General features: G+C 49.2%; 1 protein-coding gene across 21 annotated transcripts in view; it reads right to left on the bottom strand.

Moving 5' to 3' along the window:
- The window catches only part of ptprfa (protein tyrosine phosphatase receptor type Fa), a 226,059-nt gene that overhangs the window by 112,081 nt on the left and 89,128 nt on the right, over nt 1-24,850 (bottom strand). For all 21 annotated transcript variants that reach the window (XM_035412987.1, XM_035412983.1, XM_035412990.1 and 18 more), the window contains exons 3-4: nt 13,302-13,447; nt 10,593-10,734 (exon numbers count right to left, since the gene is read on the bottom strand). In XM_035412987.1, the coding sequence (XP_035268878.1) occupies nt 10,593-10,734; nt 13,302-13,447 (288 nt within the window). The remainder of the gene's footprint in view (nt 1-10,592; nt 10,735-13,301; nt 13,448-24,850) is intronic.

Here is a 24,850-nt window from a genome sequence, read left to right as displayed (position 1 = left end):
TGAATCACTGTCAGCGCTTCCTTTTGGAGAGATACGTTTCGAGCGATTAAAGCAAATAAGTCACCTCTGAGGCAGTGAAAAATCAGGAACGTGGTCGAACCTGACAGGTGTATTCCGTTACGGGACCATGGGATGGGTGTTAATGCCTGAGGTGGTTTAAAAGGCCTACTCATGACTTCAGCCAAATAAGAAAACATGCCCCTTTTCTGAAATCAATGCCTCCTTTTCAAAATCCCTCCCTTTTTTGCTGGTAAACAACAGTCTTTTGTCCTTCCATTAACACGACACCATTCCTGAGAATTTTTAGCACTACAATCGAGAACAATCAAGTGCTCGGCATTGGAACGACGCTGCCTGCAGAAAAAGGTGCAGTGCCCAAAGATTCTTCAGGCACAAAAACATCTCCAGAGCAAATCCCCCAACAGGAAGAGAATTCCTCCTATTTTACCACAGCCAAGCCTCTCATTTTTCTCATGGGCAAAAACTCAATCAGAAGTATTTACGGGTTTTATCGGATAATCTTGCGTAACGCCTCCAATTATGCACGATTATCTGATGAAGCCCGTAAATACTTATGATTGCGGTGGCTGTTCATTACTAACCGACGAGGATCAGCGTTTGGACCGGCCCTTCCCGCGGTGCCGCCGTGGGGCCTTGGCTTCCGATGAGTCATGCCCAGCCTCCCCCCCCTGTGATATATACTGTCATTTCAATTTATACCAAGGCCAGACAGGCTGCCTGTTTAATCAACACGTTTAGAAAGGAGCGAAAGGTCGATGGCGCGGCCGAGACAGAGCCTTCGGCACTGGCTCTATCGAGTGCGCGCGGGGGGGGGTCGAAACCCAGCTCGCCCCCGCGCTCTGACGCTCGCCTTTCTAGGGACGGGGGGAGGAGGAGAAGCAGCGGGGCTTAAAATCTAAGCCCTTCTTTCCCCCTGAGAGGACCGGCCCTCGCACGGGATGCTCCTGCAAGTCTGAACGCCGCCGCCGCCGCCGCCACGGCTCGATCGCCTCCTCCGCGCCGCCTGGAGTTTTCGCCCGCCCCCGTCACAGATGTAAAGGGAGGGTCAAAGTTTACAGATGTTATTTTTCTGGTTCACTGAGCCCAGGTATTAGGGACCTGGTGCAATCCCACCCATCTGCGGGAAATCAGGGCCAAGAGGAACCAGGGAGGGACTCACTGCTCCTCCAGCCAACTGGCATTCAAAGGGAAACATCCCCGCCATGCATTCATAACGAGCACTTCTCAGTTCAGGCCTCTGATTTCCCTCCTCTTTTTTCAGTCCACCTGTCAAAAGCGATCATTACTCAGGAGCCTTGACTGACTGGTGACACTTCTACCGCAACAGGAGGTGGATGCGCTGCCGCTGCCAAGTATAGCCCAACGTGTGAAACTCACAGAAAAGTTACGCCAAACACCAAGTACTGCTGTCAGCTTTCAAGTTCTTGTTGTCATGCACCGAGCCCAAAATGTAAGCGGTATATTTATTTCACAGCCAACTTTCAGAGAACCCAGTGAAACAATCCACTAAGCACATCATCACACCAACTACTTTCCTGAATAAAATAATATTAGCCTCTAACACATTTATACATTATTTCACATTTACTTATTAATGCATTTACTTACACTTAGCCTACATTACAGTCCTATGGATCTCTTTCCAGACAGGAATAATCTACAGAGTATTTATATCATGCCAGAGGCAAATTAATGGGTAAACATTACTACTCTCTGACATGTTTCTCCTCTATGTTAGTAGATCGCGAGCACGTAAAAACTCCTTTGAGAAAAACGTATTTTCCTCTTCATCAGAGGAAAATACATTTTATCTCCATTCTCACCTCTGTCGAGAAGAAGGCAGGCAAAGGCATCTTTTTAAAAACTGGCTGGCCTTTGGGGACAGGGGAATTAATTAGGATATTTTGAGGGGGAAAAAATGCCTTGCTGCCACATAACGCTGTATACCGATCTAGGGAAACTGTTCCCCTCCACCGTTCCCCGTTCTAAAAAAACGGCATTCGATTACGGTAATTGGAACGCCAGTTCCACTGCGGTGTTTAATTAATCAGAAACTAATATGATTATTGCTGTAATTGTCCGCATTTCGAGGACTATGGGGTGAGCAGAACGATGCGTTTCCAATTCCAATGATTCGCACTTAATTGAGCCCGTAGGTATAATGACGGGCAGAGGTATCAGCAAAATGAACGGTTGATATGAACAGCCCTTTCTGCTTAAAATAAACACTCATTTAGACTGTAATTACACCATCATTAAAAATGTGTTATTTAGAAGCATTAGTCCAGTCCTCTATGTTAGTATGTTAACATACTACTGCCTGGTTTTTTTTAATCCAGCCTATAGGCCTGACCTGATGCTGTGCAACATATACCATAAACCTTAAGTCATATTCCCATCAAAAAAGCATTAGGAATTTCAACGGAATCACTCATTTCAAGTATGTACCGTTTGAAATACAGGAATTTTTGTCATTTTTGAAAGACAAATATGTTGCCACCGTTTGTCCTCGGTGAAGAAAATGAATGAGAATGATCTTTTTGCTGTTTTGCACCAGTAGGTAGGCAAATGCAGTTACCATATGCTCTTGACATTTCCATACAGCTGTGGAAAAAAATGCCCAGAGGAATTTTTAAAATTTAAGATAAAAAAATAATAGTTTTGTATTTATTTTAATCTGACTGAATGCTTGTTAACGTTTAAGCAGGAACTTCAAAAATTCTTCATACAGCCTTCTTCACACAGATCACCATCTGTCCTTATGCAAAGTAATTCCTGGAAATCGAATTACCCATAATACAATTCCTCCAGCTGGCTATTACTGTACATAAACAGATCTGAGGTAAGAGATAAAAAACAAACAAACACACAAATCCACGACACCAAATGAAAGCAGTCCACCAATCACAGTAGAATAAATCTGCTCTTTTAACCACACGTAAGACAGGGGTTTTCAACCTTTTTTCTGACCTAGGGACTCCAACCAGGCAAAAGGCATCTAGGGGACCCTCCGCCATAAGTTAAAAAAGGTTTTGTAGTCTGAAATATTTTCCATTGCATATCAAGCCTGGCCAAGCACCTCCTACAGTACTGTTAAAAACCCTCCAGGGGTCCTCAAACCCCCCTGTTGAAAATCCAAGAAGTGCTGTAAAGGATTGCCTGTCTTGAATGTGAGACACCATGACTTGTTTTCACGCTCCAAATGAAAACTGCAGCTGACTGTGATAGACTGTGTATGCTTCACGTTCCTATTTTTGTGACATGAGAACACACAGGGTTCATCAGAATCATCTCCTGAAAGGCGTACCAGCAGTGGGCGTACCACCAATGCACATAACACACACAAAGGAAAAATTAATCAAGCAATTAAATAATCCTAGTAGCGTTTGATGTCAATTCTTTCTGCCACCATTTTATCCCATTAGAAGGAGCGGTAGTGGAAAATGCGGCCTATTGTTCAGTTGGAGATGCAGTCTTAAACACGAGAGGAACACTTGCTATGTTAAACGCAGCAAGTCACGCTCCAAGATCCGTTTCTCTCTTGGCGGAGTTTATTTATTTATTTTTCTTTATTGTGATATGCCAGCGCTGAAAACGTTCATTGTTTTTGCCTGAAATGACAACGATACAGCGTTGCGAAAGCCTAACGCTGTGAATTCTCCGCAAAGAATCAGCGTGGTAACCCTGGCAACTAGGAACGTTCCCTGCATCGTAGTAGGGTTTTTTTTTTTTTTTTTCTCCTGTTCTGTTTACATGTGTTGCGCCCGTGTAGTCCTGGGTGGCAACGTGTTCGGGCAGAACTTTTTCAATGTTATGAGCACCCCCGAATCTTCCTTTGGAAGCCAGCTTAAGGTATAAACACTCTCTGCCTGCCTCAGCACGCCCCTGCAATCATCCCCATCTATCCCCTCAGACCGCCCTGATCTCCGCGTCTCTCTTTGTGTCTTCCCGTGCTTTTCCTTCGGCTCCATTTCGTGAACGCGGCTGCCCACAGCAGCTCTCTGCGGCTCTGTGCTGCGGCAGGGCTGGGTCGGCGTTGTGCGTTAGCACAACGGATGCTAGCTATCTCTCTTAAGAGTTGGGCGACGGTGTAGTATAATGGACAAGGAGCTGGTCGTGTAACCTAAAGGTCACAGATTCCTGGAGAGGACACTGCCGTTGTGCCCTTGAGCAATGTGCTTAACCTACATTGCTTCAGTATCTATCCAGCTATATAAATGGATGCAACGTAAATGCTAATGTAAAATGATGTGTGAGTCGCTCTGGATAAGAGCGTCTGCTAAATGCCTGCAATGTAATGTAATGTAATGTTAGAGCACCTGTCACTAACTGTACTCAGACTTGCCCTCTATACACTACACAGCATTGGAAGGGAGGGTACAATCGGAAAAACTTGTTACTGACTAATTATTTATCCAACTTGTCTTTAATACAAACCTGTATTAAATGACAGGTCAGGTTTAGCAGGTAAGCTCATTTCCCAAAAAGATATTATTGGCGCCTGCGTTTTAAATACTTAGTGCACCCTCCCTTGCAGAGAGTTCATTTTTTGAGCATAGAGTTCATTATCTTTATGTGGTTTTTATCCACCCTTATTTTGCTCAGTCTTTATCAAGGGTTTCAATCATTTTTGGAGGCTGTTGTATACGGGCATGCATAACTTGGATTGTGTTCAAACTGTAATCTTGAAACCTTCCACTAATTCAAAACAACGAATAAGAGTTTACAAGGTCTGCGTTTGTAAATGATTAGAAATTGAAAGTGTTTGACCCGTTTCTTACACGTTCGCAACCTGCTTGCTGAATGAACGCAAGTCGAGCTTTAATTAATGAATCGGTGCGTCTACCAGCTGCGTTCCGGTCGTACGAACAGGCCCGTGAAACGGAGCGTGATCTGAAGAACACGGCTGACGGTTTGAGAGCTGTGGGTTCTGGCCGGGCGTGGTCGCCGGGCGCCCGAGGTGCGAGCGCCACCGCGGCCGAGACGTTCTCCAGGTGATTCGCCGACGTTCGTAAAGCTCTCTCCTCGCAGGGCGGGCGAACGGGGGGGCCGGCTAAATGAGTCCCATCATTCATATTTAAAAAACGCCGTAATCGTTCATTACCGAGGTGAGGCGAGGCGGGGGAGTCCTCGGGCCCCGCTCCCTCCCCACCCCCTCCCTCCCTCCCTCCTCCCTCCTCCCCCCTCCGCCCTCCGCCCGATCCCTCCCTCCTCCCTCCTCCCGACGGCCAGACGGAAAACGTTTCCACTGCGATAAGAAAAACAGAGTGAAGGTGACAGCGGTAATTGCGGCCCGCCGTCTCGCCGAGCGCACTGGAGGGGTGGGGCGGGGTGGGGAGCGGGTTTTACTGCCGGCGAATGGCAGCGCTCACCTGGCGCATGCTAACGAAGCCGCCCTAAGGGACGCGGTCACCGCCACCGCAACCCCGCCCCGCCCCATGTGACCGCTGCCGCGGAGCGTTCCCCCCCCCCCCCCCGTTCTCTCGCCGAATACAAAGGGAACCTGACTGCGCTTCATCTGCTAACAGCCCTTCGCCAGTGCAGCTGCATGCTAATTGCGTACGCGTGAGCGATTGTGGGTAAATCTATAAACGAGTCCCCCTTCCCCGCACACCCCCCATCAGCTCCCCGCCTCGAGCGAAAAACTTTGGGGCGCGCAGGCGGACGGCCAGCGGGCAGGGCAGATTGCTTCTGCTCATTTGCGGGGTGCTTACGAGTGTCACCCCCCCCCCCACCCCCCCCCCCCCAGCACCACCCAGACGCCGTTTGTAACTGCCAAAGTTTCTAATCTGCTTCCCCTGTACTCCGCCTCATTCGGTGCTCGGCTGAATCTCTGCCAACAGATAGAGGGAGAAATTACACTTGTAGCAAGAAGCAGCCCTCGCATCAGATGCAGGGAAAGGAGGAGGAAGAAGAGATGGCGCTGGGGGGGGGGTGGGGGGGTGGGAGGTGGCGGTGCAGTGGTACTGGATGACAAATATTTATCTAGAAATCAACAAGTTCACAAAGAGTACCTTCTCCTTTAAAACTGCAAAATGAAGACTGCGGTGGGGTGTTGAATAAATGAGATTAATTTGATATTTCTGCATTAACCTTGCAAGACTAGGCATCCATTAACATGGACATGAGATGTTATAAATGGGTAACAATTATGCCCTGTTATGCTTGCAATTACCTTAAAATGAATTCTATGTATGCACAGGGAGAATTTTCTTAACTATAAAGGCGTTGGAAACATGATTATGATCATTTATGATCTTATTAATACGTAGCCTTTTCTCTTTTTTTCGGACAATTTGAATAAAATTAACCTTTAGTGGTGGCAGTTACTACAGTTAATATTTTTACATTCTACAGCCTTCAGATTTGAAGGGACTGAGGGGGTAGCAACCACAAGAATTGCAAAAAAAACTGCATATTTTTCTTACACAACCTCAGATTTGCACTGTTTCACCCATTACTCTAGGGTGAACTTAGCAGCCATTTACCACGTGATCATATCAAAAAACATGAAAATACATACTTCATTTCTACTACCTACTCACAAAGTTTGAAAAAAGGACAGAATTACAGTAGGCGGCCTGGGTTAAAAGGCCGGACAGGCAGAAAGGAGCCACTGAACAACATTAGGTGACCACCCATGAGAAAAAAAAAACATACTATTTCAAAGGGAGGGAAGGTGAGAGAAAGAGGCACTAAAGTCAGAGTACGCTAAACGAATTTGGATCTCGTTACCTGAGATTTAAAACGAGATGAGCAAAAGGCAGATCGATTCCATGGGAATAAAGGCAACTGCACCGAATGATTCAGGCCCAAATATGTATTTATCTTGCCAGGACTTGACTACGTCTGGCCCTGACAATTATGTGTCATTTATCCGAATGCATCACCGTCCTCAGGTAAGTGAGATATCACCCGGCATTGTGTTCAACGCCCCATGCCGCTCGGTGACTGCAGAAACGTTCCAGACTAACGGAGGTAATGGAAGCTTACAAACACGTTTCCGACTCGGTGACTCATTTATCTGTTTGTTGACACCGAGCGCTCGCTAAACGCTTCCTTTTACTTTCGCGCAAGGGAGCGTCCATCAATTACAGTTTTCCGCGTCGTGCTTTACTCGCCATTTAGCGCAAGGTTGACTGGCACCGCCGCCTGGGAGGCTAAAGCAGAGTAATTGGGAAGGGCGGAAAATTCCGGAAATGATTCAGAGCCAGTTTGGCTCATCGGGCACTGGGAGACTCTCCCCCCCCCCCCCCGTGGAAGCGCCCGCTTGTCTCCTTCCCCACCGTACTCAAAAACGGGAGAATTTATCATCATCTCTACTTATTTATTTCTTTATTTCACAAGCAAGCTGACCTTTCGCAAATTGCATTTTTTTGATTAGGGAAAACGGAATAAACGCGAGAGTAAGTGGACCAGGTGCACTTCGGGGCTGCGATAACAGCAGACCAGCTCCAAGAAATATCATGAAAAAGGTCTTTAATCTCCTGCCATAAAATAATACCGAAAAGCACCAAAAGAAAAAAATAAATAAATAAATACGGAGTCTCCTTGTCTGCGTCCTTGTCACTTTTTACGCAGGGAAAAGTATTTGACTTCAGGAAGAAAAAAACCTAAATTACTCGGCCACAATGCGACTTCAGACTTCCCACCGGCTCTAATCCCAGTTTTCAGTCACTCTTTCAGTGACGCTTTCCCTCGGATGTATCCTGACGGGTATTTGCGACGGCCGTTCGCGGCGAGCCGCCAAAGCTCCACAGCAGCGCTGGGCGGGCCTTTCACCGCGACGCCCGAGCGCATACGCGGGAAAGCGAGTCCGTTTGTCACGCGGTAATGAAAAGAGCCCGACTCCTGCTCGCTTCCACCGAGAGCTCGCAAACCCCTCTGACCCAGCGACCCGCCGCTCTCCCGCTCCTCCTCCCCTCTCTCTCTCTGCGGAGCCAAATCCTGTTCGCTGTCCGATCGCTGCTCGCTGTGTCAATGCCTAGACACTGAGCGCCCACAGAAAAGGAACTTTCCCAGGTTCGATTCATATTTTTTTTAACCAGCCCCCAGCAACGCGTACAGAGGCGGATACAGCAAATGATTGCTTAAGGATAATCGATGTGCGCACGCGCGGCGTGTTAAATGAGCCTGAACGCGATCCCGGAATCGATCCCGGCTCCGAAAAGGGTCGCGCTCCTCCGGGAAAGACCGCCCAGCGAGCGTTTCCCGCGGCGACGCCGCAGCCGCCCCGTTCCCGTCCCGCCGCAAGCATTTCGTACCCCCTCAGAAGTTCCGAGCCGCGGACCGCAGCGGCATCATTTATTCACGAGCGTTGCATTTTCACAGGGAGCGGAAAGACCCTGTTCTGCAGTCTGGCGCCGAGGCTGGTCTCCCAGACGCCGTACGCGTCGAACGTTGTTTCTCCGGTTTTTCCCCCGACGGCGCGCTCTGGGGGGAGGCAGCCGCCGCGCGACAGGGCGGCCATTACGCCAGGCTCGGGGACCGCACGCTGAGCGAGACTACGCCCCCGCCCTCGCGGGTCACGGGGCAAAGCAGAGGAACGGGCCGGTCGCACTCCTCCTTCGAGCCCCGAGCGCTCCTCTCCGCAGGAGTTCGACCCGCCACCGCGCGCGTCTGATTTACGGCCCCTCGGGGCCAGGCCAGGTGTTCCGCCGCGACGTTTCCCAGAGGCATCTGGAAGGTTCCGGCTGGAGGGGCTGAGGCTGTCCCGGCCCCTCCCGGGACAGGGTGGAGGAGAGACGGGGACGGGGGGGGGGGCTCAGAGTCCTGCATGTGGCGGGGGGGGGGGTACTGGATTACACTAAAGCACCCCTGTGAGATGTTACCCCCCGTGGCTACATTACATATTTGCTAAGAATAATGTGTCATCAGGGACTACAATTAGAAAAAAAAGTTCATTGGGATAGGGGCTGTGCAGCTGTACAGGAACCCCATGCAGATGACTGATGGCTTTCGTTGGCCAGATTGCAAAACATGCTGTTTTCAGCTGGAACGCATTCACGGGACCCGCATCTCTCAAAGATTTATTCAGAGGAGCAGGAGAAAATGCAAAACTGTAAAAATCAGGAATGAATCACGCTTCCATAGAATAAGCCTTTTTGTAATAATTGAGCGCGTGATGTAGAAACTCAGCCCACCGCCTGCAAGATTTCTTTTATTCCCACACGTTACCCAAGAGATCATCTCGAAATCTATATCCCACAATGCACTTCGTGACTAATCCGTCAACAACCGTTGCTCGGGAAGACGGGAAGATCGTCAGGCGGGCCCGCTTTCTGGCTGTTATTTCTCCGTTTTTTTTTTTTTTTTCGTTTTTTTTTTAAAGGTGCGTTTCGCACGCTCTGGATTCGCGCGCGCCGACCCCTGGGCGCCGTCCGACCCCCCGCCAAGCGGGCCACGGGACGTCGGTACCTGGAGCCGCCGGAGAGCCCATTATCATCTTTCAGCCTCGCTCGTGCCTCAGCTGACGCGAGCTAGACGCGCCGCGCGGGAACGAACGGCGGCTCCCGCTAAAAATAGCGCTCTTCCGCTGCGCACCCCGTCCCCCTCGTTCGGCGAGCCCCGCGGCGCAGGCGCGGTCCGGGCCCCCCTCCCCGCGGCTTTTCGCTAATTAGCGCCCCTTCGGGAACCGCGAGAGTCGGTGTGTCGGGCGGGGGGGGAGGGAATTTTCGTGACTTTTCCGCGCCGCGGCGGGGTCGGGAGCGCGAGATTAGCGGCGGGTTGCGGGAGAGGCCTCGCGTGATGCCGAACCCGCCATCGCCCGCCGGGCCTGGTCTCGGCGGGACGGGATGAGGGCGGTGACTCCGCCCCAAAGAGCCCTCCGCACGACCGTCCGCGTTCAGACTGACTGTAAATCCCCCGATCGGTCCAATTCACGTGCATCGAGCAGAATCCCGTTAAGCAGCTGTTTTCCCCCTGCTCTGAACCACGTGCTCAGCAAGACCTCCGGTAACCCAAAGAAAGCTCTAGAAAAAAGGCCCGCTCGTTCCGCCTGCCGGCCTCCATTTAGAGGACGGGAGCCGGCAGCGGTACCGGCGATATCATCTCCCGATTCGATGATAATGCGTGCCGGGGAGATCCTGGGCAAACGGGGCCCAGAATGTGTCTGCTGAGGCCGAATGTATCAGACTGAAATAATTGCTCTTGGACATCGTCTGTAATTATCCCGCGGGCAACAACTGTACAACATGTTCCCAGGGACCGACGCACTTAAGCGCAGAGAGCAAAATCAATTCCTTCAGATGCATGCGCTGAAAACCTAATCCAGTAGATCTGTCAGGCAACGCAACGAGCGAGCTGGTTGCTATGGACTCCGAGCTAAACCCTCCAAGTTTTTTTTGGAATGTATTTTTTTGTTCAAAATTCGAAGTCAGGGTTCTGGAACTCCGCCGCTTGCAGTTACCAGTATCCATTGTGACATCAGTATCAGAATGTTCAGTTCAGAACGTTCTAACCACGTATTTCGTGATCTCGGACCTTTAAAGGGGTTAAATCAAATATCTCCCCATGCCGGAGCTGAACCGTTTTGAGACGTAGGGAAGTCGGCAGGTAGAGGGGGGGCTTACCTTCCAGGACGGTGAGTTTGGCGCTGGTGTTGATCTCCCCCGCGCTGTTGGTGGCGGTGCACTCGTAGATGGCCTCGTCCCGGTGCGTTCGGAGGGGCTGTATCCGGAGCACGGACCCCGACCCGTCGTCAAACTCGATCACCTGCCCCGAAAAGAGACGTCCGATCTTAGGACATGCAGGCTCCGATTTCCATATAAAAAAGGGAGCGGTGGGGGGAAGTGGGGGGGGGGGGGGGGTTTGGGGGGAGCATTGCAGGGTGTGTGTGGCAGTGCCATTAAGCGAATCCCTCCATTCATCCATTATCTACACCCGCTTATTCTGGGTCAAGGTCATGCGGGGTGCTGAAGCCTATCCCAGCATGCACTGGGCCAGAGGCAGGAATACACCCTGGACAGGCCGCCAATCTATCACAGGACACACACACCATTCACTCACACACTCATACACTTACGCAAATTAGAGTCTCCAATTAGCCTACCTGCATGTCTTAAGACTGCGGAAGGAATGTGATGCCTGAATTTGTCCAATATTCTGATCTTTTATCCCATCTCTTTGATGTGATTTGCTCAGAAATCAGCACCAAGTTTCTCAATTAGACACACACACACCAGCAGAGAGACAGCAAGTGAGAGTTTCCTAACACTAGATAGGTCAGAGTGATGCTATCGCGCTTTGGGGACTTCATAATTAAAATTACTCCAGCGCTGCAAATGCCATATCCTCCCCCTTCCACGACTTTCCTAAATATTTGGACTTACACTAACTGCGGTATTAAAATGAGAAGAAAATCGACTCAAGTCAAGAAATACAGGCAGTTCAAGCCATTTTTCGTCAGAACCCCCCAACGATAGACAACAAGTGCTTCAACTCAGGGGCGAATGTGCTGCCATATACTCCAGCATGCTGTTCAGCTACTGAATAACCAGTGCTTTGATACAAGCTTCCCAACAAGGCGCTCTTGAAACTTACTTTGCACACAATCACACGATATTCATTCACTGCAATCGTCTGATGATGCTGATGAAGCCTTTAGGGTGGGGATGAATAATTGTGACCGCTGCTACACGACAACTGTGTGAAATGTAACCGATTTGTGAGTGTACGGCCCCAGAAAACTACCAGAGCTGCGTGTTGTCTGCGGAACTGATAAGAGGAGAATGAAGGTGCGTAGGCTCTAAGGAGAAGGGAGGGAGAAAGGTGCTAAATTCGTTACGACCGAAATTACCGAAAAATATTGCACTTTGTATTTCTTTTAACTACTTTCCATTCCATTTCCATATTCAGTTTTGACGTGCACATTTTTGCGCTTTTCTCAGTATTTTTGTGATATGTCTCCCTTAGTCTACATAACAAAATTGCTATAATTTATAAATATAACATTGAGGTTTTTTTCAGCTTTTTATTTCAGACTCTAAAAAGAGGTTCAAAGCAGGTTTTGCAACTCAAACTGATTGAGTCGTATCCTTTATTTCAAGAAAAGAGTATTGCAATACATGATTTCATTATCTTTATCAAATTGGGTTGTTACTGGTGTAGAAATCGATGCTGTAATGCTGGATACGTCTGATGCCGCTGCCAGCTCACGTGCAGGAGCTCGTCTTCACAAAATACAACTTGGGGAAATTTGAGTAACAGCATAATAGCTACAGATGTATTCCACCCAGGGAAGCTTTTTGATGTTTTATTTAATTTACCCAAGCTCATGCAAATCAAACATAGGCAACAGGTAAAGTGGGGCTTCAACAAAGAAGGGAAAAAAGTATTAACAAACAAAAAACAACAAAACATGTTAGCCTTACATTCTGTAGTGTTTTTGCAGTTCAGAGTAAGGATGAGTAACTATGTTCTGATTTATAAAAACATTTGCATTTGAACATTTGAAACTTGATTTGACTGTTTACCTCAGTGTTATAAAAGGTTATTAATGCCAATATAACATGCCCTATAGTTCATTGCTTGTTAAACACAGCTTAAAAAAGCAAATTAACTTTTATTGATGCCATTGTGAAACCATGACTTTAATACTTAAGTTCACCAACAGTGCCAGTGATTATAATGGTAAAACCCATTTTCTTTGGCATAAACTTTGGGTTAAAAAAACCACATACTTCCGGTTTTAGCATCACCCACTTCCGTTTTTAAAAAAATCTGAATACAAATACAAATAAATTTTTCGGTTGAACAAACACAGGCACCAATAAAAATAGCAGCAGCTCCATCCACCGCTAACGCAGACGCCAGGCAAAGCCAATCATCACCTTTTCAAGGAGGCCGCCGCCCCTCGTCCGGCGCTCGAAAGCCGGCGTGTCGCTGCGCCCGGTAACGGCGGGTTTCAGGCACGTAGCGCGGACGGATAATAGCGATCCGTTGTGAAGCGCGCGTGCAGGCTAAGGCACGGGCGTCCCGTGTTGAGATTATCCTACTGGAAGCCACCGGCGGCGGTGTTCCCTCCACTGCTGAAGCTAATAGAACGCCGGTGTGTGTGTGTGTCGCGTCCTGAAGAGAGCCGACCGCTTTGGGGTTCGTTGGAAGTGAGGAAAGGTTTTGTTGCCGAGGGGGCTGGGTGTGTGTTAAATAACCGAAGGATTCCCGTCTGGCGGAGAGAGCAGACTTGGGGAAGCGGGCCGGGTAGCGGGGGGTGGGGGCAGGAGTAGGGGTGGGGGCGGGGGGGGAGAGGGGGGGGTTGGGTTGGGGGGGCCCAAACGCACCTCGAATCGCTGAGAGCTGACTTTCTTCCCCTTCTTCATCCACGTGATCCGAGGCTTGGGCTCGCCGACCGCCTGACACACGAATGAGGCCACGCCCCCAGAAATCCCGATTTGGTCATCCGGGGATTTGATGAAGCTCGGCAAGCCTGAGAGAGAGAGAGAGAGAAAGTGAGAGAGTTAGAGAGAGAGAAAGCACAATATGCTCCAGCCTGTCACAAGCTGAGGGACAGTGAGAGGGCACCCAACAAATACAGTATAACAACTGTACAGATAATACAGCACAATCTGTTTAACTTGCAAATATTACAATTACAGTATTAAATAGAATGGTGTGAAAAAAGAAAGGGAGACACAATGACAGAGACAGAGAGAGAGAGACAGAGAAAGTGGAAGAGAGACAAAGAGGGAGAGAGAGGGAGCACTTTTAATGCCGTGTCAGATATCACAGGATTTTCCCAGTCTCTTTTTTCCCCAGCTTGTATCATTTACACTGTAGCACTGTGAGTTTCAACATGTTGGTAGCACGTGACCCGGTGCCAAAAAACGGGGAAGCTTTTTATTTTTTTATTATTCGTAAACTCACAATGATATCTCACTGCTGCCGCAATCCCGCTCTGCCGCATTATTAATGTGAACCCAAACCATCCCTGTTGCTCTCACCTAATAATGTAAGGCCGAGTAAGCGCACGGCCTGAGTCTGCTGGTCTTCACTCTCCCAGAGAAGGGATCAGCGACGCAATTTGCAGCTCCGACAGAGCAAACTCCACGGCGGCAATCGCTGACCCTTATCCCTCGGTAATGATTTGCGGAATTATTACAGGACGCGAAATATTCCCCCCCGTCACGCACTTGAGGGTGAAGCGCACACGACACGATCCATTCCCCCTTGGATTATTAGCTCAAAATGCATAATGCGAGAGAGCGCGTTTGAGGGCAGATCGGACTGTATTTCTCCGAGCCCCTTGGTGGCGGCTTGTCTTCGCGTCGGCGGTGTTAATTGGGAGGGGGGTGGGGGGGGGGGGGTTAATAAAATGTGAAGCGTTAGTGCTGAAAGGAGAGGCGTTGAAGCGGTGAGCCGTCTCGGGTTCCCCAGATCCTCTTTTCGGCCGTTTAAAATAAAAGCCACGCTCGTTCTGCGCGTTCTCGTCCGGGCTCGCGGCTAACCGGGCTCTCTTACGCGCTCGGTGTCGTAAAAAGGAAATAAAAACTGTGTCGCCCTTGTGCCTCTCTTGACTAAGCTGGTTCCTCCATATTTGTAGTCATTCGCCTGATGTGGTTGAGAGACTGACCGCACGGCATATGGTATTCCATTAAGGGAGGCCTACACAAAGGCACTCACACACAATGAACAAACCCGGCCCAACAAAACACACACTTAAATAATTAATAATCACATGCATTGCAAATGCACTGTGCACATACTACACACTCACGGCTACACACCTTACAAAGCATATGTAGTATGTATGTCAGTTTAACTCAACAGCAAATAACAATATGAATACAAAGTATTATTCCTGTAAATTTGGGGAAAATACCACTGAACCTAACAGGGTTAAACAAAACAATAAAATACTCAAGTTTAAATATGGGATATTGCACTGTGTATGGCCTGGCTACCTCAACACGACACAAAGGCATATTCTGGCTTCATTTCAAGACAAGGAATTTGGTTTGGGACCAGCTAGACAGAGTTATTATATTACCGGCATCAATAATATTCAGAAAAAACATAAGTTAATTCGTTCAGAATGCACTCGCATGCAAATTATAACAACATGACTTCATCCACATTGCGCTGGCAGGAACATTAGCTGCATGGGAAGACATTAGTGCTCATTTTTTCGAACTGGAGGGACGGCATTCAAGCCACAGTAAGCTTAATATTTTAAAATATTGTTGTGGAACACAATAATGAGGAACACTAATGCATGTGCATTTTTCCCCACTGCCATGGAAAAGGATTTTTTACTGGCCTAATATTTTCTAGTTGTGGGCGGGCTGATGACAAGATGTTAACCATCGGAAAATGACTCGGTTTTGGTGATTGCGTTATGCGAGCTGTTTCTTTTTAACCATTCTACATTAACATTCATTATTGATACGAAATGGAATAAAGCAAATCGCCAAGCGTGTAAATCTTAGCATATGAAAGGAGCTTGTTGCTTTACCAGAGAGCAGTCACACCACCCAGAATCCTCCTCCTCCTCCCACCAGCCAACGTCGAGGGCATGCCCTGAGTCTTCTCTCCCTGTCTGAGCCACAAGGCCCCTGACAGAAGGACAAGGAGCAAGCGTGGCCCTCGTGTCCGCTAGCAGACCCGGGTCAAATAAGCATTCAAAATTATTTCACCTTGCTAGTAGCTAGATGCTAGTAGAATTTAAAAATCGTTCATGAATATCCCTGATCTGTTATAGTTAATACTGCCAAGCGAAACACAATCACATAAAGAATTATTTTGTTTTGAATATTGGAGATTGACAAGCTTTCTAAAGGGTTAAAGTATTGCAAATTACTTTTAGCACACCTGTCAGTAGGTGCATCTCAGCGTTGTTGTTTGTTTTGTTTTTTTTTTGCAATCTTCTTTTCTTTGATTATGGCAGAATAATGCAGAAAAACATCTTTGATTTTTTTTTTCCTCCTTGCTTTTTAACGAGCCTCATTGCCACTTCAATTTGTGCGTATCTTAATCTTGCCAGATTTTACTTCTAAGATCAATGGATTTAAGGTCAGGGTGATGCCAAATGTTTAGCAAGCAAATCGCAACTCCCGAGAAGAACACCCAGTGACAAATGCTGCTAAATAAGCCATTTGTTACCGTCGCGCAACACTTCTGTTCACGGTATAGTCTCAGCTACAGCTCGTGCTAATGGAAGCACTTTAAATTTACACAGAACCAGCGAAACCCGCGATACTCAGCGGTTGACTAATGCGCCGCGAGCATTATGCCGGAGTAACTGTTAATGCGGCATTACGGGGAACGTGCGAGTACCTGACGTCTACGTCACGGTTCGAAATCTCAGGCTCCCCCCTGCTGAATAAAGGAAGGCGCAAACCGTTCTGCAGCGAAGGCTGAAAACAGCTCACGGTCTCCAAAGAGCGTCCAATCAAAACGCTGCTGCCGCCGCCCGCCTTCCGCTCCCTTATTTATCCGGCAATAAAGGTTCCGCGGGCGAAAAGGAGAGCAAAAATCAATATCTAGTTAACATAATGTAGCACCTTCCTAAAAAACAAAAAACACACACCTGTCTACCTCGCAACAGCCGCTATCAAATCACTTGCGTGGGGCTCGGGGTAAGAGAGATGCAAGCGCAGCTAGTTCCGTTACCCTTGCCCTCGGGACCGCAGTATCTCAGCTGTTGTTAGAGAGAGGCCATTCAGAGAAGGCTGCAGACACTGGTAACCTGGCTCTGTGTCTCAGTTTATGACCCCGACCTGCACCTGACACTGTCGGGTGTGTGTGTGTGGCCCCCGCTTGGCTAATTTCATATATTTTTTTGTGTCACCTCGGGTAAATATTATGAATAATTAATTAGCTTAAAAATGTCTTTGTCTGCTTTTTTTTTTTGAAAAAAATGTTTAGACTCTATCGACCCCACATAGATGGTGTGCGAGTGTGTGTGTGTGTGTGTGTGTGTGTGTGTGTGTGCGTGCGTCCGTGCATTTGCTTCAGGAGAGTGTGTGTGTGTGTGTGTGTGTGTTATCACTGCCTTACCAGTCTTTTAGTCTGTGTAGACCCCCCAAAACTCATCACACCTCCGCAACATAGACACACACAAACACCTGTGACCCTTTGAGCCTGCTGAATGGATTTGACCCTTGCCCTCCTGGGTCAGTCTTTAGACGGTCGCTTGCTTCTGCCTTGACTGATGTATCTGAATGCCACCCACATTCAGAAGGTTTCACTGCTGTGGTCTGACATGAAGAAATCCGACCTGGGTCAAATCCATATATTTTTTTGGATTCAAATACTTTTCTGTGCTCTATTGATCTTGCCTGGTGTAATTAAGCTTGCCAATATGACCAGAAGGGCAGGGTTTGTGCTTTTTGGGAGTATTTCCTTGGTTCCAGTACACCAGACAAGATCAGTAAAGTGTAGAAAAGTATAAAAGTATTTGACCCAGGTCTGGAAGATAGGCAATTTCTCCTGTTCTTTTCCTTCAGACAAAGCGGGCCACAAAGCACGGCCATTTCGCACAAACGGCGCAATTTCACGTCTGAAGGGAAATCCTTAGAACAAAAGGACGCTTCGCTCCAACGCTAGGGCACAGTACGTCGTCTTCCCCGGCAGAGGACTCGCGCAACTCTCAAAGACTTCCAACCTAATTAGCATCACTCTGACCCTGGCGAGTCCGCCTTTTTGTAGCATCTGTCACACAGTAGTTCTGTTAAACTTCATAAGCATATGGAGGCTTTTTTTCCTTCAGGAAAGAGACCAGAGGGACTAAGCATGGATGTGCATGAAGGCGAGAGCACAGCACCAGGCAAGCCCTGGGAGGCTGGCACCGCAGCGAAAGGGCAAAGATCACAGAGAAATGAAGACGTTTACAAAGCAGAGGAGACTAGCAGAGGAGCTCCTCACGGATATCCTAAAGGAGGGGTCGGCATCTAAATTTGGCCTCAGGACAAATTATTCTTTTTCAAGTCAGCCCAGAACATAGCTGCTCAGCAAACCCATCATAAGGCCTACATTACAGCTTGTACATAAAACATTGCTCACATCCAGAAGGCCTGCATAGGAAAATAAAATCTGATCAAACTGGCAATATCTGTTGAATTATCATTGCATCTCTGTTCCTTGATTGGGATTCTGGAGAATATGCTTTAAACAGCATAAAAAACGAATTCACATGTTACCAGTTCATTTAGATACACGTTTTTTCCAAGTTGATTTCGGGGGAGAGATGAGCGATCATGAACTGAAGCTGTTCAGTTTTATGACAGAATGACTTAACGTCACCTGACCAGACACACAGTTCTGAAACTTGCGTGTTCGTGACCGGAGCCCGGCTGCGTTACTGCAGAACCCGATTCCTCGTGAGGTGATTTCGTCTAGGGTAATCGACTACCGCTGGGGGAAAACAATCTGGGCTGGAAGCGATCGCTGTGCGCATTGATTTTTACTGTACCAGACCTCACTTTCACGCCAAGCGGCTAGAGAGCACAGACAACGTTCCATGTGCGTGGACCTATGTGCATATTTCATCACGCTTTTCGTTTTTATTTCTTTTGCAATTCAAATTAATTTTGAAAATCGGATCGTTTCATTACCTCATTTCATTACTGAGGATGGTAATGGCAGAGGGGACAAATGCATTTTTTTTGTGTGTGTGGAGTTTCGCTCTTGCCCTTGGGACCATGGGTCATGGTCAGCAGCGGTCGTAGGGCCCCGTTTTCGACAAGGCGAGTGACGCGGACGGAAGCGATCGTCGGCCGAGGCGGGCAATCGCGTCCAAGCCGCCCTCCTCTCCTCCGCGCCTGTCGGCAGGCACCGGTTCGGGCAGCCTCCCAAATAACACGGCCTAGTCCTTGGGATGGCCAGCCGCTGACTTTGCAGGCTGATTATAAAAATAAATGAGCCAAGGAAACATCTTGTTTATTCCCCCCCCCCACCCCCACCCCCACCCCCCCGGCAGCAGAGTCCTCCAGCGCTGGCTGGCCGTCTCTGAGTGGCAGCTTTCCCCCCCGCTCGGAACGACGGGGTCCCCCCCCCCTGCTCCCGCTAACGCTTCGATTTACGCCCCGCCGTAAAAGCTCGGGGATTGGACTGCGCCGCAATCGAATCCCTCGCAGGCTGGGGTCAACAAATCACGTCGCTCGCTTTCCTCAAGCACCGTTTTTTCCCGCTGCTTAAGCTGGAAGGGTTTGTTCTTCTTCTCTGCTGGTGCTTGTTCCCTTTTCTTCGTAAGCTGGGCTCGCGCGCACTGTGCCTTCTGAGCAGGCGCGGACGCCCCGAAGAACCTCCGTAGTTCGGTCACGTGGGGGGCACTGGAGGGAAGACCGAAGGTCTTTAGGAGCCCCCCCCCGACCAGCAGGACGGCTAAACCGTTACCGGCCGGCAATTAACTAGCACGGCTACACGCCATAAACCGGGGAACGAGAGGCGAGGGACAGGCCCGGAGGCTCGCGCCCGAGCACGGGGGCCCACTCGAAGCATGTCCACGGACACGGTAAGGGGTCAAAGGGCACGCCTGCCACGCTCGCTTGGAGAGAGAGAGCTCTCTCCCCGAGCCGATTAGGAAGCGTCTGCGCGGGGCCCCGGGGGCCGAAGAGCTTTCGGGGCGGCCGCTGAAAATGAAAAACAGCTGTGCACCTGTCCTAACATCTGGAGCCAGCAGCCCTCAGTGACATGTGTTGTGCTGCCTGCAGCTGACCAACAGAGTGAAACGAGACTATAAAAAGAAACCAATGCTGGGCTCCCTTTTTTTTCTCTCTCTCTCTCTCTCTCTCTCTTTCTTTCTCGGTCTCATTCTCAGTCTCTTTTTCCAGGATTCAATCGATATTTGTCCTTCGCTGTACAGCGTCTCATAAATAAATCAAGCGTTATTTGTTACCCTACCTCAAACACAGTGAGGCAAGTTACTTTTGCCGATTGCTGAATTTGTCCGACCGTGTTTGTGAAAAAAAAAAAAAAAAAACACCAACTGACCCTTCAATGTTGAGGACAGCGTTCATCAAATCCGTTGTCTCTACTCGTATACTCTCTATGTGGCTCTTCATCTTAAATTGAGTGCACATAAATTACCACACTGGATTTCAGAAGGAAAGTAGTCTTCGCTGAGTGAGTGGAGGTGAAGCCGTACCAAGACTGCCAGCGATCAGAGACTCCTCCAGAATTCCATTTTAAGTCTGCAGAATGCTATTGAGAGGCACTCTGAGATGAGTTTTTAGTGATCAATAAACACATCAGAGTGCAAACCGTTCACTCTCTTTAATAATACATTAGCAACTTATCATTTCCACTTAAGAGCTTATTATTCATTTGTTAGATAGTACTGGAAAAAGTTTTTTTTTTTTTTTAGTGGAGCGTTCTATTACTGCGTTCTTTACGGCATTAGAAAACACAACGTCAAGTTTTTTTTTTTCTCAGATAACCTCAAAAGCCTTTTTAGCTTTTTAGCCTAATTTAACGAAACGCTGTCTTAATTGCCGACAAAATAAGCTAATTGTGGCAATCAACCATTAATGTATTTTGTCAAGTTCATCTAATTAAACAACTCAACAAAAGGGAGGAAAACAGGAGCCACCATTTGCTGTTGCACTTAACAGGGTGATTTACTATCTTCTCGTTTAATTGACATGTCTGAAGTCTCAATATGCATAAATAATAGGCTAGGTTTTCAAGAGAGTAATTTTGATATGCCTGTTCAATACCTGTTGGAATGTAAAAACTACTGTCAGTGTTATGTTACATATCTATGGTCAGTGAAAAGTCAAAAATTTAGTTTTTTGATTAAAAAATAGAGAAAATTGTCACCGACACACTTGATTTTACTAGAGGACCCAACTAAGCCACGATACTTCACCAAAACAATCAAGAGCAACATTATCCTCTTGAAACAGTAATGCTCTTGTGGTGTATTTTCTCCCTTCTCACGAATCATGTCCTCCTAAACTTTTAACTTGCGCGCAAAAATTTCTGCAACTTTTATTTTATGACGTACACATGAATTCCACACACCAAAACCACTTACGCTATACCTCTGCTAGCGAATGCTTGCTAAAATTTTAAAAAAAAGTGCATTTGAATGGAGCGCATTTTTATTCCTTCAAATTGTCGCTTTCAATGACAGCAGAATAAATGCAGAACAATGCCCTTCAGCTCACGGTTCGAGACAGCCAGTCTTCGTTTCGCGGTGAATGAGCGTTCTCCCCTTAACCGCCACTGCGTGAAAAAACTGGGCTGAGGGTATTGTGCCCTGTTGACAAGGCTGAAGAAGCTCTGACGGGATTGGAGGAAAAACTGGCAGAGATAAGCATATTTTTTTGGCTTCCCTTCTTAAGGCTTCTGTTGTAATCTCTCCCGAACAGCGCCGGAGAGGCCTGCGGCCGGGCCGTCCCGAACAGCGAGCGTCTCAAAGGTTCGACGAGGGTTTTTCCGGAAGCGGCTTAGGCCTCCATTGTCGTCGCGTCTAACGGCGTGCAAACTTTTAATAAAACCGCTAACCGTGAAACCAACCCCGGAAAACTCCGCGAGCGCGGAATACGAGCGGTTCCCACGACGACTGAACGTCCGAAACTTCAAGGGGTTCAGCGGGCGCCTGACGGATGGCCCCCCTTCTCCGAAATCGAGGCGCGGGAGGGTGAAGGGACGGAGGCGCCCCGCCGGCGGAAGGGGGCCAAAGGGGGGGGCAGGAGACAGAGACGCATTCCCCACTGTCAAGAGGAGGCGAGCTCCGTCCAGACTAATGCAGCCGAGCACCGACCCGAGGTGAGACTCAAACGCCCGGCGCGGCGCGGGCTCCCATAAATACACCGGCGGAGATTTAACGCAGCCTCCCGCACTCCATCAGACGACGGAAACTGAAAAAACCCGACTCGGGCCCGGCTCCGCGGTCTACCGCCACGCACTCTGTCCACCTCAGCACTCGGGAGTGATGGGCCCTCTGAATCATTTAAGAAGAGTTTGAGAGATAAGCTCCAAGTGCAATTATGGTTTTTTTCCCCCCCCACCCCCCTCCCTACTCTCCTACAGTGAAGCGCATTAAAGTAATGGTCCCTGCGGCAGCAGCGGAAAACGGCGGAAAACGACATGCGAGTTTATCTCCTTGTTTCCACGTCTGGGAGGCGTTCCCGAACACGGCCGAGGTAAATATGTATTCAGTTAAGACGATGACTTCGCTGCGTGGGAATCCGTACTAACTGCAAACGCTCGTTTGGAAAAGCTCTCGCCGGTAATTGAGGTGAACGTCGCTACGTGAAAGGAAGACTCGGAGTTTAACGTTGTCGCAACCTTAAGCGCGCGTGCGCGTCTCCCGTCAAAGGCCTCTGCATCCACAACGCGCCCCGCCAGCGATTTCTGAACCGCGAATCACAAGCTGCGGTTTCTAGCGCTAACGTTGCCGCTCATCAAAGAGAGGCGAAGGGAAGCCCGACAGTAGCGCGTTATTCTTTCTCTCCACTTCTTCCCTGCTTCCCCCAGTCGTTTAGTCGCATTCTCGCTACGAGATAAGAACATTTTCCCGCTCTCTCCGCGCGCTATCGCTAGAGAGGAAGCCCACTCAGTCCAAAAGCGGCGCATTCCAGGCCCTTGTTTTGCCCTCATAAGGATGTTGTTACACTGAAGACACTGAGAACAGCAGCCCGGCACAATGGCAACGTTGTTCTTCGGAAATGCGCCCCGACCGCCTCCGAGGACGGTGGGGGGGGGGGAGAGTTTGAGAGCACTGGAGGAGTCAAAAGACTCGCACAATGGGGACTTGGCACAGACGCTGGGCCGCGAGCCAGAGAGAGACAGTGGTTCGTTGGGCTATGTTTCTATCAAGAGCTTTGGAAAGGTCGACCCGGCAGTCACCTGGGGAACCTGCCTGCAACCTTGGGTTCCGCTGAACCGGAGACCCAGGCCCTCTGCTCGGAGGATGAACGCAGAGAAAACCAGCAAGGTGGCGGGCATCTCTTCCCGTCCGGCCTTGATGCCCTGCGGGCCAGGCGATAGCGGCCCAAGTCAGGATCACAGTCAGGTTTTGGGAAGGTTCGAGATCAGACAAGGGGGGGGGGGGGGGCGGAGCGGCTGTCCTCGAGAGCCCGGCGAGGACATGCTGCGGCCTCTCGACCAGGCCCCGGGGGACTCCCCTAGCGCTTCGACGCCGCCGAAGAGTCGGAACCCGTCACGTACCCTGAGGGCAGGAGCCAGGACGCCCGGGGCCTTCGGGCCCGGAGGACCCGCCGCGCTGTTTTTGGGCTGGCGAGCGGGTGCGCGTGGAACCGACAGCACCGCAAACCGCTCGCTCCCATTAGCGATTCGCGGAGGGTCCGCTCCTAACAACAACTCAGCCAAGTCCGGCTTGTCGAGACGCGAAGGAGCGAGTCGTGGAAAGGGGGGGGGGGGGGGGGGGGGGTGGGAGAGCCGTCCGTTATCCGTTCCCGAACTCGCCTGAACGTTGTGAGCGCAGCACGACTGCGGGGGCGCTCCGCTCTCATTACATCACTCCGGATCGGCCCGGACGTCCTCGGAGGGACGGCGGCGGGCGAGGGAAACGCGCGGCTGACGTGCGCGCTCGTCCGTCCCGCCCACCCGCCCGCCCGCCTGGCGAAACGAGACCGCGTCTCGGAAGAGCTCTCCGCTTTACGTTCTCGAGCGTCGCCGCGACAGCCTGGCGGAATGAAAGTACGTTTTTTTGCTACGGGAAACCGACAAGTCTCGGCTGAGGAAAAATTAATCAGCGGTCTGACTGCATCAGGCAGGGACAGGTGAGCCAGGGTAGAGCGCTCGCGTCGCTGATCACGGAGAGAGGCTGTGCCACACGGTGCCCCCCTTTACGCTGTTCCGCTGGCACAGCGCCAGGCCCTGGCTCGAACGCCTCTTTCTTTGCGATTCAAATCGTTTGGAACTGGAACGAGGCGCCGCGAGGAGTCGCCGCCACCCCCCACCCCCTCACCTTAGTGCAGCCCACATTGCTCACATGCACTTGTAGGGCAAAGAGTAAGTAGCCCCAAAGGACAATGGTCCAACTGTGTGCGTGTTGTTGTGTATGTGTGCCTGTATGTGTGCGTGCATGTCAGTATGGCAACATTACATGTGTCAGGTCCTCTTCGGGCACATGCAGACTACAGTCAGATATATGTTGCCCCTGTTGCGGTTCCATATTTTACCCTTCACCTTTTTCTAAACCCTGTCTGTGAAAAACACAAAATGACATCATCGTTAAAACGCACTGCATCCGCACTGACAAGAAAATCCATGGATAGACAACTTCAAATTGAATAGGTCCACAAGTGAAACTCAGCCCATGGCCCATCATGCTCAAATTACTCAACACAGCAACTGACTGCGATGCCAGAATTCACATCAATGAGGCTCGACGATCAGCGGTATGGCATTTTAAAAATATCTCGTCTTCTTTTTCAGGGGGAAAAAAAAAAAAAACTGAAAAAGGGTCCCTTTGAAGAGCGTCCCTTTGGTGTTTTCTTTTATAATTCAGTGAGCTGTATCAGAAAAGGACGGCCTGTTCAGGATATCCAATGTCCATGAAGCTTATTCAGTTTAAATGCAAGATGTATCATTAAAATGAGGAAACACTTTGGTTCCAAACTCTCGCCAAAGTCCTGTCTATTAAAATTGAGAGGCTGGAGGACGAAATGACTGACTAACGATTCCTCGTATGAAATAATGATGCATTTTCATGCTGTCAAACATTCCTCGATTATCTTTGTTCAGAGCTAGCATAACATTAGCTCCCTGTCACAACCAATTGCCTTGTAGCCTTGCGTTAACATGTGTACAGCCTCCTTAAAATGTTACTCTGATCAATGCACATTGTAGTGGAAGTGTCTGCCGCAAGATTTATTTATTTACATAAAATAAACATACAATGTTCATGCAATTCTAG

Source organism: Anguilla anguilla, chromosome 4 (genome assembly GCF_013347855.1).
Source record: "Anguilla anguilla isolate fAngAng1 chromosome 4, fAngAng1.pri, whole genome shotgun sequence".
Lineage (NCBI taxonomy): Eukaryota > Metazoa > Chordata > Actinopteri > Anguilliformes > Anguillidae > Anguilla > Anguilla anguilla.
This window is presented reverse-complemented; position numbering and strand designations above follow the sequence as displayed.